At 38.0% G+C, this 17727-nt stretch overlaps 1 protein-coding gene across 3 annotated transcripts in view; it reads right to left on the bottom strand.

The window, feature by feature from the left end:
- The window catches only part of LOC129783150 (E3 ubiquitin-protein ligase UHRF2-like), a 169526-nt gene that overhangs the window by 23425 nt on the left and 128374 nt on the right, over positions 1 to 17727 (bottom strand). For all 3 annotated transcript variants that reach the window (XM_055792986.1, XM_055792985.1, XM_055792982.1), the window contains 3 exons: positions 15106 to 15229; positions 14650 to 14757; positions 11215 to 11319 (listed from right to left, as the gene is read on the bottom strand). In XM_055792986.1, the coding sequence (XP_055648961.1) occupies positions 11215 to 11319; positions 14650 to 14757; positions 15106 to 15229 (337 nt within the window). The remainder of the gene's footprint in view (positions 1 to 11214; positions 11320 to 14649; positions 14758 to 15105; positions 15230 to 17727) is intronic.

Here is a 17727-nt window from a genome sequence, read left to right on the forward strand (position 1 = left end):
ACTGCTGGCTCATGGTCAACTTGCTGTCCACCATAACTCCCAGGTCCTTCTCTGTGGCAATGCATTTGGAAGAAAAGGGACATGTGGCCTATCAAAACTCACTCTTGCTTTAGCAGCTTGATATGAATAAAAGCTTTGTCTGCTCAGCAAGGCCGTGAGGTTGTGAGAAAGACACCAAGAACAAAGAAAACAGGATCTTTGGCAATTAAGCAGGCAGAAAAACAGGAGCTGAGTTGGGAGCTGATAACCACAGGAATGTCAATAATTTTAAAGATGGGACTAACTGCTTGTATGCTTTTAACCAGTTAGTATCTGTACAGCAGCATTTGAACAGTGTATGTAACCAATAGAATTAAGGTGTGACGTGTGTACAAATATGAAAATTGTATATAAGCTTGCAGAAATTTAAGTAAAATGTCTTCAACTAGGATCATATTGATATGTCGTTGAGTCCATTATTTCACTCCTGCACTTCTCCAAAGACCTGCCCCCCAGAAGGTCAACCCCTAGCCTGTACTGGTGCATGAGTTTGTTACTCCCTAGGTGCAGGACCCTACACTTGCCTTTGTTGAACTTCATTAGGTTCCTCCCTGCCCAACTGTCTAGCCCGTCCAGCTCTTGCTGAACGGCAGCACAGCCTTCTGGTGAATCAGTTACTCCTCCCAGTTTTATATCATCAGCAAACTTGCTGAAGGTACACTTTGTCCCTTCATCTAGGTCACTGATGAAGTAGTTGAACAGGACTGGACCCAGCACTGACCCCTGGAGAACACCGCTAGCTATGGGCCTCCAGCTAGACTGTGCCATTGATCACAACCCTCTGAGTTCTGCCATTCAGCCAGATCTCAGTCCACCTTACTGTCCACTCATCTAACCCACACTTCCTGAGCTTACCTATGAGGATGTTGTGGGAGACAGCATCTAAAGCCTTGTTCAAGTCCAGGTAGAACACTTCCACTGCTCTCTCTTCATCTACCCAGACAGTTATTCCATCATTGAAGGCTATCTGGTTGGCCAGGCATGATTTCCCCTTGGTGAATCCATATTAACTAATCCCAATAAACTTCCTCCACATGCTTCGAGATGACCTCCAGGATAAGCTCTTCCATCACCTTTCCAGGGTGTAGTTTCCTAGGTCCTCCTTTTTTCCCTTTTTGAAGATTGGAGTGACTTTTCTCCAGTCCTCAGGCACCTCTCCTGTTCTCCATGACCTTTCCATTTCCATGGGAAATGGAATTCTGAAACTTATGAAGCTATCAAAGTAAAATTAGATGACTCTGGAAGATATTCTTTAGTCAAAGATGGGTTTTAGCCATTTGGCTTAACAAAGAGATAAGATAGATATAAGGCCTCAGCATACATACTTACTTGTCCTATATTCCTTCAGTGTTCTACACATGAATGGGAAAAATGCTATTGATTAGGGGCAGACTGGAAATCCAGAAGAAGGAATGAGAGGGAAAAATGGAACCGTATCTTTTTAGCAGAATTACAGCTCTAAGCACTTTCACCTTAGCAATCTCAATGGGGGTAGGGGATGGAGATCCATGCAGTAGCAAAGATGCAAGGGTTGTTGATACATTAAAAAACATGGAAGTGCCTGGGAAGAGTCACAGGAATTAGGGCTTCTCCCCCCAAAAAGATGGCAGGATCAATAGCCCAACTGAAGTGCATCTGCACCAATGCACACAGCATGGGCAACAAACAGGAGGAGCTGGAAGCCATTGTGTAGATGGAAAACTATGGTGTAAATGCAATCAGGAAACATGGTGGGATGACTCACACAACTGGAGTGTTGCAGTGGATGTCTATAAACTCATTGGAAGGGACAGGCAAAGAAGGAGAGACGATGGGGTAGCCCTGTATGTTAGGGAGTGTTTTGACTGTCTAGACCTTGATGATGGTGACGAAAAAGTCGAATGTTTATGGGTAAGAATCAGGGGAAAGGCCAACAAGGCATATATCACGGTGGGAGTGTGTTATAGACCATCCAACCAGGATGAAGAGGCAGATTAAATAGTCTATAAGCAGCTGGGTGAAGACTCATGATTGCTAGCCCTTGTTGTCATGGGGGACTTCAACTTACAAGATATCTGCTGGAAATACAACACAACAGAGAGGAAACAGTCTAGGAGGTTCCTGGAGTGTGTGGAAGATAACTTCCTGACACAGCTAGTGAGTGAACCGACTAGGGAAGGAGCTCCACTGGATGTTTTTGTGAACAGAGAAGGACTTGTGGGTGATGTGATGGTTGGAGGTTGTCTTGGGCATAGCAATCACAAAAGAATAGTTTTCAGTTCTTGGAGAAGTGGATTAGCAGAACTGCCACCTTGGACTTCTGGAGGGCAGACTTTGGCCTGTTTAGAGGCATGGTTCACAGAGTTCTTTGGGAGGCAGTCCTAAAGGGCAAAGGAGTCCAGGAAGGCTGGAAATTCTTCAAGAAGGAAATTTTAAAGGTGCAGGGGCAGGTTTTCCCTATTTTCTGAAAGACAAGCCAGTGGCGAAGAAGATAAGCCTGGCTGAACAGAGAGCTTTTGCTGGAACTGCAGGGAGAAAATTAAAAGGGCCAAAGACAAACTAGTACTTGATGTAGCTACTGCTGTAAAAAAACAGTAAAAAATGTTTCTATAAATACATTAACAACAAAAGGAGGGCTAAGGAGAATCTCCATCCTTTATTGGATGTGGGAGGAAATATGAGGGTTGGCCAGGGCCTGCCGATCATTGCTCAGGGACTGGGGACTGGCTGGGCATCGGTCAGTGGGTGGTGAGCAGTTGTACTGTGCATCACTTGTTTTCCTTTCTCCCTTTTCCTTTGGATTTTATCCTTTTCCCAACCTTTCCATTTTAACTGTTATTGGTATTATTATTTTTATTGTTTTTGTTCTTTCTTTTTTATTCTGTTTAAATTATTAAAATTGTTCTTATCTCAACCCTCGAGTTTTACATTTCTTTCTGATTCTCCTCCCCACCCCTCTGGGTGGGGGGGAGCGAGCAAGGCTGCGTGGTGCTTGGTTGCTGGATGGGGTTAAACCAGGACAACACATTCTTATGTTTCCTTTCTTCCTTCCTCCTAACTTTTCCCCAATTTTTCTACCTTAAAATAGGTAATTTTATCCTAATTCTTTTCTGCTTTCCAAATCTTGATTTTGCTTCCTTGTACCAATATTTTCTGTCAGCAGCTAACAAGACTTTTTGGTATTCTCTCTTCTCTTAATGTTTTGCGTCTTTCATCCTCTTTCCTTAAATTGTTTCCATAAAATTATTTCTTAACTGTCCCGTTTGTAAAGTACATTGTTTTAGATCATATGAGCTTTTGCTCTGCTGTAGTAGGTTTACATGCAAGGTTTTGGTAGTGGGGAGCTACAGAGGTGGCTTCTGTGAGAAGATGCCAGAAGCTTCCCCCATGTCCAATGGAGCCAATTCCAGCCAGCTCCAAGATGGACCCATCGCTGTCCAAGGCCAAGCTAATCAGCAACAGGGGTAGAGCCTCTGTGATAGCATATTAAGAAGGGGAAAACAAATAATCTATGCCAGCAGAAGACAGAAGTGAGACTATGTGAGAGCAACAACTCTGCAGAATCTAAGGTCAGTGAAGAAGGAGGAGGAAAAGGTGCTCCAGGAGCCAGGGCAGAGTCCTCTGCAGCTCATGGTGAAGACCATGGTGAGGCAGGCTGTCCCCCTGAAGCCCATGGAGGTCCACAGTGGAGCAGATATCTACCTGCAACCCATAGAGGACCCCATGGCAGAGTAGGTGGATGCCCAAAGGAGGCTGTGACTCATGGGAAGCCTGCACTGAAGAAGGTTTGCTGGAAAGACTTGTGGACCCACAGGGGACCCATGCTGGAGCAGTGTGTGAAGGGCTCACATTGGAGAAGTTCATGGAGAACTGTCTCCTGTGGGAGGGACCCCATGCTGGAGCAAGGGAAGAGTGTGAGGTGGAAGGAGCAGCAGAGACAATGTGTGATGAACTGACTGTAACCCCTATTCCCCGTTGCCCTGCACTGCTTGGGGGGAGGAAGTAGAGAAATTGAGAATTAAATTAAGCCCAGGAAGAAGGGAGGGGGTGGGGGGAAGGTGTTTTTTATCTGATTTGAATGGTAATAAATTAATTTCCCCAGGTCGAGTCTGTTTTGCCTGTGATGATAATTGCTGAATGATCTCCCTGCCCTTATCTCGACCCACAAGCCTTTTGTTATATTTTCTCTCTCATGTCTGGTTGAGGAGCAGAGTGATAGAGCTGATAGAGCAGCTTTGGTAGGCACCTGGCATTCAGCTAGGGTCAAACCACCACATCTGCATAAATTTTCTTATTATCTCAGTAGAAGCACCAACTTTGGAGATATTAGAGCTGCGGGTACATTTTTCATAGGAGTGCCTCAACAAGCTACTCAGCCTCAGAGAATGACAGACACAAAATAAGTTTACATTAAAACATATTTCTCTGTTGCAATGTTGGTTCCTCTGTTGTATATCTGGTTTTGAATCTAACAAACAAGTAATGAAGAATCAAAGAAAATTACTTCAAATTCCACCAATGTCCTCAAGCATAGCATTCCTATTAGTTAGGCTCAACTTTGAAGTCATGCAGCAGTTCACAAGGATATTAGCTACTACAACTCATGTGAATTTAGGCTATCTGAAGATGGTGCCAAATCTATTTTTTTTCCATTTATTATTTATCTTCTGTAGTATGCTCAGATTTCAACATCTTTAACATTTTGATTAATGATCTGGATAATGAACTGGGAGGAGTGGCTGATACTCCAGAAGGTTGTGCTGCCTTCCAGACAAACCTTGAAGACTGGAGAAATGGGCTGATAGGACAACAAAGGGAAGTGCAAAGTCCTGCACCTGGGGAAGAACAACCCCATGCACCAGTATATGCTGGGAGCTGCCCAGCTGGAAAGGAGCTTTGAGAAAAGGACCTGGGGGTCCTGGTGGACACCAAGTTGAACATGAGCCAGAAATGTGCCCTTGAGGCAATGAAAGTGTAGTGAACCTGACTGGAAGACCACTGTACATCTAGGAGTTAGTGCTCCACGTAACAGTTAAATTGAATAGTCCCAGCCCCATGCTGTGCTGTATGTACAGCATGGCCTTCAGGCCTGTATTGTGCTGCACAAATCCCTTGGATACAGGATAAACTCAGCCAGCTCATTGTAACAGAGGAACCAACATGCAGGTCCTACTTGGTACTTACTAGTAATAACACAATCTCTGTGGTCTTGCCTTTATCTAACAGTGCAGCAAGAAGTTCTCATGAGAATGTAGTTTCTGTTTTAACAGTAAAAATCATGGAGTTGTTTCCTCATAAGAAAATCCTTTAATAGCTTGAATGACCAAAATTGGAGGATCTCTGCTATGGACAGTGTCTGTATGGTATATGTGTAGATCGGAGGTCCGTTCGATGCTACGCTGTTTGGGGTTCCCAATGATGACAAATGGCCAAAGGAGGAATGTGAAATAATCCAAGGAACTGATAAAGCTAACAGAATACAGACAGAACACAGACACAGTGACCCTGAAGAGTCTATGTTGTGAAACTAGGGTAAGAAAAACATTTGCAGACCCACTAATTGCTGAGATAAACTAACTGAAAGTAACCTATCCTCATTATAATATAATTATAATAGTAAAAGTAACTCCCCTTGAAGCAGAAATTTTAAAAAGGTAGCCCCCTCCAACCTCTGGAGCATGCATATAATATTATGTATGCACATATAAAATTATGCATGCATATATAATATTATGTAAAGAGTTATAGCAAATCATATTGTACAATGACTAACTTCCCTGTTTGTTGAACTGTATATAAACCTCCTAAAACCAAGAATAGGTGTGCTAGCTTTGTGGATTTACCACCTAGCACCCACCTCTGTGCAGACATGAAATAAACAAATAACTCTGTGTGAATTAGCTTTTTGTACACTGGGTGAAGAACCCTGATTTTGGGACAACACCAGCATCTAAAGAGACATTATCTATGCTATTGTCTCTATTATGAAAGGACTGGAGCATTTCTCCTATGAAGAAAGGCTGAGAGAGCTCGGACTGTTCAGCCTAGAGAAGAGAAGGCTCAGGGGGAATCTCATCAATGTATATAAATACCTGAAGGGAGGGTAGAAAGAAGACAGAACCAGGTTCTTTTCAGTGATGTTCAGTGACAGGACAAGAGGCAATGGACACAAACCGAAACAACAGGTTTTCTCTGAACATACGAAGAAACTTTTTTACTGTGAGGGTGACTGAGCCCTGGAACAGGTTGCTCAGGGAGGTTGTGAAAACCTCTCTTTTGAGCATATTCAAAAGCTACCTGGACATGGTCCTGGGCAACCAGATCCAGGTCACCCTGCTTGAGCAGGGGAGTTGGACCAGATAACCTCCAGAGGTCCCTTCCAACCTCAACCATTCCGTGATTCTATGACTTGTTTAGTCTCATATAGACACGAAAACCTGTATCTGTCAATATATAAGATATTATATGATTAAAGGTTAAGATTTTCTTTAGTATCACAAAAACAAAATAGAAGTCTTTTAAAAAAAAGAAGCTATTAAATCCATGACAAGTTTTAAATATAAGACTCTTGTTTGGAAGAATAAAATACAGTTTTTCAGCCTGTGAAAGTGATCTCCAACACAATGCAAGTACAGGCAAGGAGACAATGTGGGATTTGAAGATAAGGAGACAGGGAGAGATTTCACAAAATGATACAGGAAAGAATTTTTTTTTGTTTTAGCATTTTGTACAAACTGAAAGGTAACGACAGTATGGAACAATATGTAAAGGAAGGTGGAGAGGAGGCTATTGCAGAACAGAAAATAACAGTCTGCCTAAGAACCTGAAATACCAGTAACAAGAAAGTATATTTAAAAATACCATATAACAAAATAATATCAAATATGCCCTTAATATGATAGGTGGGAAGAAGAAACAGATAACAAATGTGAATATATGGGAAGATGCTTGCTAGCTATTCCCATAGTAGAGAGATCACTCAAAATGTCTCACATTGGAACACTAGTTCCAAACTAATAGGTGCCAACTCAGCATGGCAATTAAGAGATGTTGGAACCATGACAGTATCTATGAAAATGGATAGCAAGTGTGAGGTTTTCAGCTCCCTAATCATTTTAGGTGACTCACACTAGACAGATTGTTAGTGGAATGACTGTAATGAGTTTCTGATGTTGTATCCTCAGGAATATAAACAGAAATTAGAACATCTCAAAGGACCTGCACCCTTAGCAAGAGTCATCAGGGCATACTTCAAGACATTTATGTGATACAGCATTTCCTTGGCACCTAGCATATCAGTAAATTCTCACACTTAATCCAGATGATGTAGGTATCTAGCTAGCATAGATACAGATCATATATACCATTTTGACTATCAGTTTACCCCAGCTTTTGGATATAACAAGTGTTCACTCAAATCTGAAGCTCTTATTGACACTTAATTTGTATCTAAAATGATTTCAATGTCTTGGCAATGTATCTTTGGCACTGGTGGAACTGATCTAGCATTTTCATTAAAGAATAAACATTAAGCAATGGTTCAGAGGTTCTGGATCTTCATCATAAGATCCAGACAAATCTAGAGATCTAAATATTATTAATGCTGTAACTGTACAATTTCGAGGAAGTAGAACACAACCATACTGACACCTTGGAAATGATTACCCAAACACAAGATTGATGTGGGTACAGACTATCCAAAATGGACAGTGGACTGTTTCATAAAGCAGGTTATTAATAACACATTCTAGGTACTAGATTTGATTAACCTAGATTAAGCAAAGAATCCAAGCAACCAGTATATTAGCTTGGAGTCACTAGAACTATCCTATAAAATATATATGCAGAAGAATGGCTGCAGAAGCATGGCTTTAGAATCTCTGAAGATCTGCACAATCCAGGCCTGGTATTAGAATAGGCCTGTAATCAGAATTGTGCTGAAGTTGTTGTGCTGAAGTTAACAAGAAGGTAGCCTTGAGCTATTCTTGAATCCTGAGACCAAGTAATTATGTTGTGCCAACAGGCTGTGGCTGTAACAAGCTACAGCTGCTGGGAAAGCAGGTGCAAGGCCAAGAAAGATAGGGACCAGTATGGGAAAACAGGGAGTAACAAACTACAAGGCTGAAGCACAGCAACACAATTAGCTATATGGATAGAATGCTTATTTTAGTCATGATAATTAGGGGTGTGAGAACCGCGCGTGTTTAGAGACTACTAACCAATTATATTTCTGCTTTACGAATATGCATGTGTATCGGTTCTATATAAATAGTGTTAGAAACTAATAAAGTTGAGCAAGATGCATAACTCATATTGAGCGTCTTCTTGACTCCAGCGATGCCTTCTTCCAGCATATATATAGAGATATTTATATAGCCTCAGAATCTTCTGCAAGAGTATGTGAGTGAACACGCAGATACTATTCTCCAAGACACTCTAAACCTCCATGTTGAGGCACCATATGACTCTGTATGCAAAACCCACTTACAGAAGAAACAAACTTTGTTAATCTGAACAATCCTGAATGAAAATTAACATCTTAATAACACTATCTCAATCGAGCTGAAGTATGGATCTCAAAATTTATACACAAAGTAAACACGATTTTTGACCCCAACTCAAAAACAGTGACAACAACTAGGATATCATTTTTGCCACTCAGATAAAAAGTAAAATATCTTCAGCCACTTCATTTGATGAATAAATTATTTAAAATAATTTAACCATGGAGTTTGTGATCATATATTTCACAGTAGCTCAGAGTAACTAATATCTGGGATACAAATGTTTATCCATTCTGAAAAAAATCTTACTTTCAAATTCACAAAATAATTATTACTATTTCTCAGCTAAAATGACCATTTTAGTTATTAAATATCAACAACAGGACCACCAGATTTGCAGTTTTAACAAAATCAATACTAAATCTAAGCACTATAGTTCATGCATTTTAAATCAGGTAATAGAAGTAATTCAAGTCCTTGTCACTAAAATCCTAGGTTAAACATTCACAAGAGATATATTAACATATAAAAATTTTGATGTATGTAAGAAAATTTTACATATGAAGCTAATTTTTATTTGGCCTAATGTTCATTTTGCAAAGTACAACCTTATTCCTTTTCAGTTTTGAGGTGCAATCCTGTATTGAGGCAAGTTGTTATTACCAAGCATTCCAAACCCTCAGATGAGCAAATCCCTCACAAGTCTATGTTTTCAGGATCATGAGCTTCCAAATGTGAATCATAACAAAGACAAAACCTGAAAGTCAAACAGTGAATTCTATTTCCTGCAGTATATTTTTGAAACTACTCTTACCCCAATGATAAACTGTTCATCCAGAGCCAAAAAGAGAACATTAAAGAAGTAGCATGTTGGCAGTGAGTATAAAAAGTTTGAAAGAGATTATAAAATACAGTAAAATGTTATCCAAAATGTATTTATTTCATAGAATTATCAAATTATTTAGGTTAGAAGGGACTTCTCAAGATCTCTGAGTCCAACTCTCACTCAAAACAGATCCAGTTAGAACAGGTTACTCAGGGCTTTCTCCAGTCAAGGTTTGGATATCTCCAGGGATGGAGATCCCATAACTTCTTTGGGCTCCTGTTCCAGTGTCTGATTATCTGTATGAGGATTTTTTTTTCTTATACCTAACTGGAATATCCCATGTTCCAACTTGTCTCCATTGCCTCTTGTCCTTCCACTTTGCACCTCTAAGAGTCTGGCTCTGGTTTTAATAGGTGCTCCCATTACATAGCTGAAGACAACAGTAAGATCTCCCGGAGTCTTGTCTTCTTACAACTGTACAAACCCAGTTCTCTCCATGTATGTCATGTGTTCCAACCCCCAATCAGCTTGGTGACTCTCCACTGGACTTGCTCCATTATGCCTGTCTTGTATGTCCAAGTCACAGGCATTTGTTTGTCTTGACCTCACTAAACTTAAAATGTGATGTATTTAACTTTAGAGGTATAATGACTCCAAAAGAGGAGGAGGCATCTATCTAACTTGACAACAGTAAAAACAATGACCAGGACAGAACTTAAAGTATAGCACTTGTACATCACTTGATATATCAGAGGGTTGTGCTTCTATTCAGAGGGATCTCAACTTGAGAAATGAGCTGAGAGGAACCTCATGCAGTTCAACAAATGGAAATGTCAAGTCTTGCACCTGGAGCAAAATAACTTCAGACACCAGTACATGCTGGGGACCCATCACCTGGTAAGCAGCTTGGGAGGAAAGGCCCTTGGAGTCCTGGTGGACAAATTGAACATGAGCCAGCAATGTGCCCTTGTGGCAAGAAAGGCTGATGTCCTGGGCTGCATAGTGTTGCTAGCAGATGGAGGAAGGTGATCCTTCCCCTCTACTTGGCACTGGCGAGGCCACACCTGGAGCCCTGTGTCCAGTTCTGGGTTCCCCACTAAAAGAGAGTCATGGACATACTGGAGGGAGACAACGAAGGGCCACTAAGATGATTAAGGGACTGGAGCACTTCACATATGAGGAAAGGCTGAGAGAGCTGGGACTGTTTAGCCTAGAGAAGAGAAGGCTCATTGGGGAACTTATCAATGTGTAGAAATATCTGAAGGGAGGGTGCAAAGAGGACGAGTCAGGCTCTTTTCACTGGTGCCCAATGACAGGACAAGAAGCAATGGGCACAAACTGAAACACAGGTGGTTCCATCTGAAGATAAGGAAACACTTTTTACTGTGAGGATGGTTGAAAACTGGAACAGGTTGCCCAGAGAGTCTGTGGAGTGTCTATACATAGATATATTCAAAACCTGACTGGACACAGTCCTGCTCTAGGTGACTGCTTGAGCAGGGATTTTGGACTAGACCCTCTCAAAAGGTCCCTTCCAACCTCGGTGATTCTGTTATTTTGTGACTCGCAAAATGTAAGATTTTAAATGATAACAAATTCAGACTATATAAGCAAAATAAAACTTGACTTCCATAAACATTCTAAAATTCAGATGCAATTAATATGAGACTAAGAATATACTTTAAAAAAAATTATTCAAAAAATTATTCTAAACATAGTAACACATAGAAAATTAGATATTGGGTAGTAGTAATTTTTGCATACTCATATTTTCATAAGTACTATTTTTAGGATCAGCAACAGACACCGCTTTTCATCTTGATAAACTCTAAAATAACATATTAGTGATTTGACTAAATGACATACCACTTCATCTTCAAATCCTCCAGCTAGTACAAGTGAATAAGCTCCATCATTGCTGCGCCCATGAATTCCACCAACATGGGGTCTGTGAACACCTGCTTCACTCACCTTCAGTATTAAAAAATAATAAATTTTAAAATAACTTTTTGAAACAACTGTCCTTCTGCAATAATTTTTCTGCTTAAAAATTATTTCCATAAATATGTTTGTGTAACAAGATTGCCATTAAATAAACTAATTCAATGAATTTTTTAGGTTTTTTTTTTAAGGTAAAAAAACACAAAAGAAAGGACATCCAATGAAAAGAAAGGACAATATAGAACAGTGCTGACACAAAGATGAGCAGTACACTTTGCCCCTTAGGAAAAATCTTCACGATTCTTGCCATAAGCAACATTTAATACCAGATTTATGGTTGCTTAGGCCAACTCAAAGAAGATACAGATTATTTTTCTAATTCAGTAGTATATTAAATTTTCTTAGTTTCCAGCTATGTGTGGCCTTAGATTTCCTGAGCCAAAGGCATAATCTTTGCATTTAATGGAAAAAAAGTCAACCAATGATTATTAATTTATCTACTTGAGTTCTGAACTCTTAGCACACTCTTAGCTTTCACAATATCCTACAGGAAAGAGTTCACAGTATTGCTGCATATTGCATGAATTAGTACTGCTTCCATTCATTCTTAATCTAGCACCTGATCTTTTCATTTGATGTCCCCTCCTTTTGCATTAAAAAAGAACACACAGTTGTTCCCTATTCACCTTCTTCAATTTTAATAGACCTTTAGCATACCATCTTCCATACAATTTTTGTAAAAAAGCCATTCCATACCTTTAACCATCCTTGTTCTTCATAATTATATTGTTTTTCCTCTTCTTTTCTTAATAATTCCTAATACTTGATTTATGTTTCTGACCACTACTGAGCACAAAGATGACATATGCAAAAAATTATCTATTACAAGTTCTCTTTCCTAAATGATAATTAGGTGAAAGCCCTTTATCAACTATGAAAAGTTATGATTATTTTCACCCTCACCTTTACTATCCATGACAACTTAGCATTGTTACTTAACAGTCAGTTATTTGTCAACTTTTCCAGACCATTTATGAACATGTTGAACAGCACAGACCTCACTACCACTCTGTTCTTTCCCATTCCATTAAAAATAATTTCATTCATTCCTCCCTCCCCTCTTTCATTTTCATGAGGTATCCAGAATTTGACTTAAAAATTAGATTTCTGTCCTTTGGATGCTGTATCCAGAAACAGTTCTAAGTCAATTTCCTTCTAGGAAAAAGAGATTTGTAAGCCTTCAAACTACATGACCACAAATAACATATTTAAGTTATTTTTAACACATTTAAGTATTTTTAAGAAGCTTGTTGCATGAAAAAAGGAGGAAAACCATGACAGCATTAATGGCATTTTTATTCTAGATTCTCATAAATCTGCTATTTTCATACAAAAGAACAGCTGAATCAGAAATAAAAGTGTAACTTTTTATGTGGAAAAATGTTGATCTTTTTTAAAAGTATGTAGTTAACATGTAGCCATTGTTAAATAATTATGTACAGATGATAACTCTTCTTCTAATATCTGTTCTACATCATAAGTCTTATTTGCTTAATTTTATGAGAAAAACAAATATCTTTACTTATATTTCTGTTTGCAATCAGCATTTGAAAGTTCTGGAATCTATTTGATATATTTCACCAATGGAATCCTTAAAGAGATGAAATCCTAACTTTTATTCCTGCTGATACTGGCTGATCCAGTAACAATAAAATTTGATTCAGAGATCTTGAGTTTGCAGAACTGATTTTTAAAACTTCTTCTATCTAAGAGAATATAATTTACCTGGAAACTTATTTAAAGATTAATCATTAAAGAAGTACTTTTTCAGAATATAAATATGTTTTGAAGTATTTATTTTAGCTTGCTTCACAGAAAAGTTCTTTAAATATGGTAGGGATAGATCAAAATATCACAAAAAACCATAAGACTAGACATTAATTTTCTCAAACGAGTAGTTGTGTCTATAATCAATGAATAATTGACATTAACACTGCAATTTTACATTAGAGAATTAATTTGCTTTGCTATTCTCTAATATCTGTATTGACGATAGTCCTCACAGTGCCAAAGTCAGACAAGATTCAGGGAACTTGTTAAGTATTCAGCTGTTTCATTGTGAATTCTATTAAAATGAGAAACTGAGAACTGTTTCTAAGTGGTAAAACCTCTGCTGTTGACCATTTTAATGTGCTGTGACCTTTTTACCAAACCCAAAATTATTCAGACACATCTTCCATAAGAAAAAGTTTTTTTTATAAGTAGTATCTCTGGAGACAATGGGTGGGACGAAGACTTCAGAAAACACATTAGAAGAGGCTTTTGGTTCTTGCCATGTACCTTTTCCCCAAGGGGAAGAAAATGTTTCTGGCTATTCCTCTGGTTCTGGTGGGAATGCTCCTGAAATATGTTGTTCTCCACACTGCTAATACCTGCCCCCTTTGTAATGACACAGTATTTGTATAACCACAAAGTGAAAAATTACCCTCCCCCACAAAGTATTGTTTTTCTGACAGATTACTTTCTAATATAGCTTATCATATGGCCTGAGAAACATCTGTGACAGAAAACAGAAGAGACAGTGCAAGAAGTGGACATGGCTAGGTGGACTACTTTCATTAGTCAATACTGGCTTGTATTAGTTTAAAACATTCATCAGCCTAAATGAAGGTGCTGATGCCAGTTGTTTATGACCCAAAAGGAACAGGGAATCAATTTATAGTGATACAGTCAAAGGTGGCTCTTACCTTGGGGACAGTGGGTTCCGCCCCCAACAGAACTTTAGAACTCTCAGTAAAATTTTATTTCTTTCCTGTGTGAAGTATGGATAGCGTACACACTAGCACCAAGCCTGCCATCACAACACATTGGAAGAGAAGTATGCACTGAAACAGGAACTATATTGCACCTACACAGTAGCCCTCAGTGGGGATCCTGACCAGCTAATAAGCATTAGAGACACCACTGGATACAGTCAAATATTTTCTGAAATCTCTAATATATATCCATAAGTGGAATGGATTGGATCATGTTCCATAGCAGTAGACTTCAGAAAATATTCAACTTCCTCTAATTATTTCTGTTGGGAGTTTAACATGTGAGATATAACTCCATCCTAATTATAGCAGGTTCCCCTTTAAAAATAGTAAGTACTATTTTTATAATTGCAATTAAGTTGTATTTTCAAATCAGTATACTTCAAATTCCACTATAGTTGGCAGTATTTTGAATATAAGAATTAAAATACACTTTCTATATTTATTCTTAGTAAACATGACAATTACCAATCCAAAAATATTTTTTGTGCCCAAACTGTACCTATTATTCAGATTTATTTCAATACCAAATCTAAAAACATACCTGTACTCTGAATTTCCAGGTTGTCCCAACAGGGACCCCAGGTATAGGACCATAGTGATTAGAAGGGACAATAGTGCATTCCTTAGTGCGACCAACACAAGCCATGCCCTAAAAAACACATCAGAGAGAATGAATTTTATCATATTTAAAATAATTTGTAAAAAATGATGTAGATTCCAAGACATCCAACCATTATAATATACACTTCAAAATATATTAATATAAAAATTGTCAACAGCAGTTTTAATTAATTAATTAATTTTCATTTATTTATCTCTAGTCTTCTTAATAATTCTTCAGATGTTTTAACTTTCAGTAGACAGTATACAAGATTCAACATTGCTTCACAGTCTGTTCAAACCTGTACTGAATTTTGTGTAATGCATATATAAACATAGTTAAAAATGTAACATATATATGAATGGTAAGTTATTTTTAAATTAAAATACATTCTACCTTGCCCCAGTCTCTCTGGCTTTCAGTACTGGCAGATGGCATCTTTGCTTTCTTTTTACTCTGTTTGAGTTTTTCTCCAGCCTTTACAACTTCATTAGAATCATTTTTGCATGAAGGACAATACCTAAAATAAAAATTTCAGCAAATTCTTTATTACTTAGTAATAATAGCAATACATTTCTTCTAAGCAAAATAGTGTCAAATGTGTTGATCCTGACTGAATATTCGAAGTTAGCAAATATATGAGTTTTTAAAAGCTGAGGACTCAGGTTGAAAAATTAAACAAGAACGAATACTGTCCACTTCTAAAATGACTTTTTTTAAAGTAGGGTGGTATAGGCTCTTCTCATTCAATGTACGAGAGGTCCCCATGTTTCCTGTATTTCCTCCTCATTTTCTCTTCCTTTCCTTGCTTGTTGAGATCACATAGGGGAGAGGAGAAATGGGATTAGAATATACTGCTGCTAATGGTCACGGTTAATTTCCACATCCTACCCACTCATCATCTGCTTTTACTGCACCAAATCTCACTTCAGACATCTGGATGTAGAACAGTCCTAGGGTACCACAAAACATGCATACATGTACACATGCATCCTTATCCTACCCCACCATGTCTAAGGCATCAGGAACGTGACTCAGTACTCAACAAATGGGAAGAGTATTAAACTCTATATCTGTATATTTCTTTGACTCATATGGCATTGGGGGTAATTCCAGCCACCATAAAACCATTACGGTAGGAAAAGGATAGGAGATTGTAGTAAACAGTGGCTAAGGCAAAGGGAGGAAGGAATTACACAGATACTTTTATTGCTTCTAACAGCACTTTTTTCCCCCTCCAGTAGTGCTAAAGCAAAGGCAACTGCCATTGCTTCTGGCTTCCATGGGCTGAGTTTGGTCCAAAAGTCACTACTGAAAGAAGTCTGATCTATAATAACAACAATATATATAGTTTCCTACTACTACTAACGCCTTATTTTTACCATATACCTTTTATGGTTGAGTATCAACAGAAGAACTAGTTACCATAGGGCAACAAGTCACTGTGTACAGATATTTCACAAGAATCACCTGCGTACATGCTCTAAACCCTCTAAGAAGATGGGAGCTACTTCAAATCATGTTTTTATTTTCAACTTAGAATTCATACAGATACTTATTGCAGAACACAGTCACAATTCACAATTCAGTTTAACACTTGGGGTCTTAGTACTCTTAAAGCTGCTTATTACACCAAAACCCAAGCTATATTGTAAAAGTTTTCTAATTTTCTAAAAATTGAAAAATATAGACTAAAACAATAATTTCCAAATCATACTTGTTCAATTTAAAGGTAAAGAAGAAACTTTCCATAATTTTCCGCTAGGCAAACTCCACCTTGACATTGACATTCAGGCTATGTTCTTTCCTGTTCAAACACATTTTGAAGGTTGTTCTTTTTTAAAAAATTAAACTTAGAGCATGTGTATTTTCTTTATTGTAACCTTGTTGTGATTAGTATTGGAACATAAAATTACGTTTTGCTGCTGGAGTACTGATATAGAATCTTTTAGGAGTAAGGGGACCTGAAGAAGAATGGATTCACTGTCAGAGGACAGATCCTACATAATGTTTCCTTTAATATTCTGGATGACTGTAGTAAAAAAGCTTCTCAGTTGTTATACCCAAAAGTCAAGCAGTCACAAAAGAACAGTGTTTAAGGATTGTGACCAACTCTGAAGCACTATAGCAGAGAATGCTTTCCAACACATGATTTGGAAGCACTAAGATCTTCAGCTCACTTCCATAAGCTATTAGTAGGAAGTGAATGGATGTTGTGGCAGATTAATCTTCTGTGCACAAAAGTAGAAAACCTGGGGATAGCTAGGATTCCCATGCAGCCCAAAAAAGACTGCTGAATAAAGATTATATATACCTGTGTACACAATCATTTTCATATACAAGAAATGGGAAGCACACAGACAATAATTCCTATATTTAGTCCCAACAACTCATACATATATTTGCAAAATGTATTGAAAATATTTTCTAGATAGTGTTCAAATTCAGCAGTTTCTCCAAACAGAGCTAATATGATTAAAATTATTTTCAGTTCAGGATATTCAAAGGGAAATGTCTATTTCCTTTTAAATCAACAGAAGCATCTCAGTGTGCACATATACACAATGAAAAAACCCTCACCAAATGAAGTTGCACATAGGTATAAATATAACTGGAATCTGAGGAAACTGAAATATATTAGCCCAGGATAAAACAGTAAAGCATTAGACCCTGAACTATAAACAAACTTACTCAATATGAGGCAGCTGATGTAATATAGTACACTAAGTTATTTACTTCCATAGAATGTTAAAACTTCTGAAGTACTTAAAATATTTTATTTGAAGTGTGCGGTTTCACTAAAATCTATCACAAAGTGCAGTTCAAAGCTTTTTTTTAAAACATGTCCATAGACATCTATTGTATTCATAATGGAAAACAATTCTAAAGTTCTATTTATACTAGCACTTAATATATTTTACAAGCAGGTTAGAAGTACAAATGGTATAAGTTACACATAACTCATACAGGTGAGATGTGGCATATGATAAGCTTCAATGGGCTGATGCTGACTCCATG

This window comes from Falco peregrinus, chromosome W (assembly GCF_023634155.1).
Source record: "Falco peregrinus isolate bFalPer1 chromosome W, bFalPer1.pri, whole genome shotgun sequence".
NCBI lineage: Eukaryota > Metazoa > Chordata > Aves > Falconiformes > Falconidae > Falco > Falco peregrinus.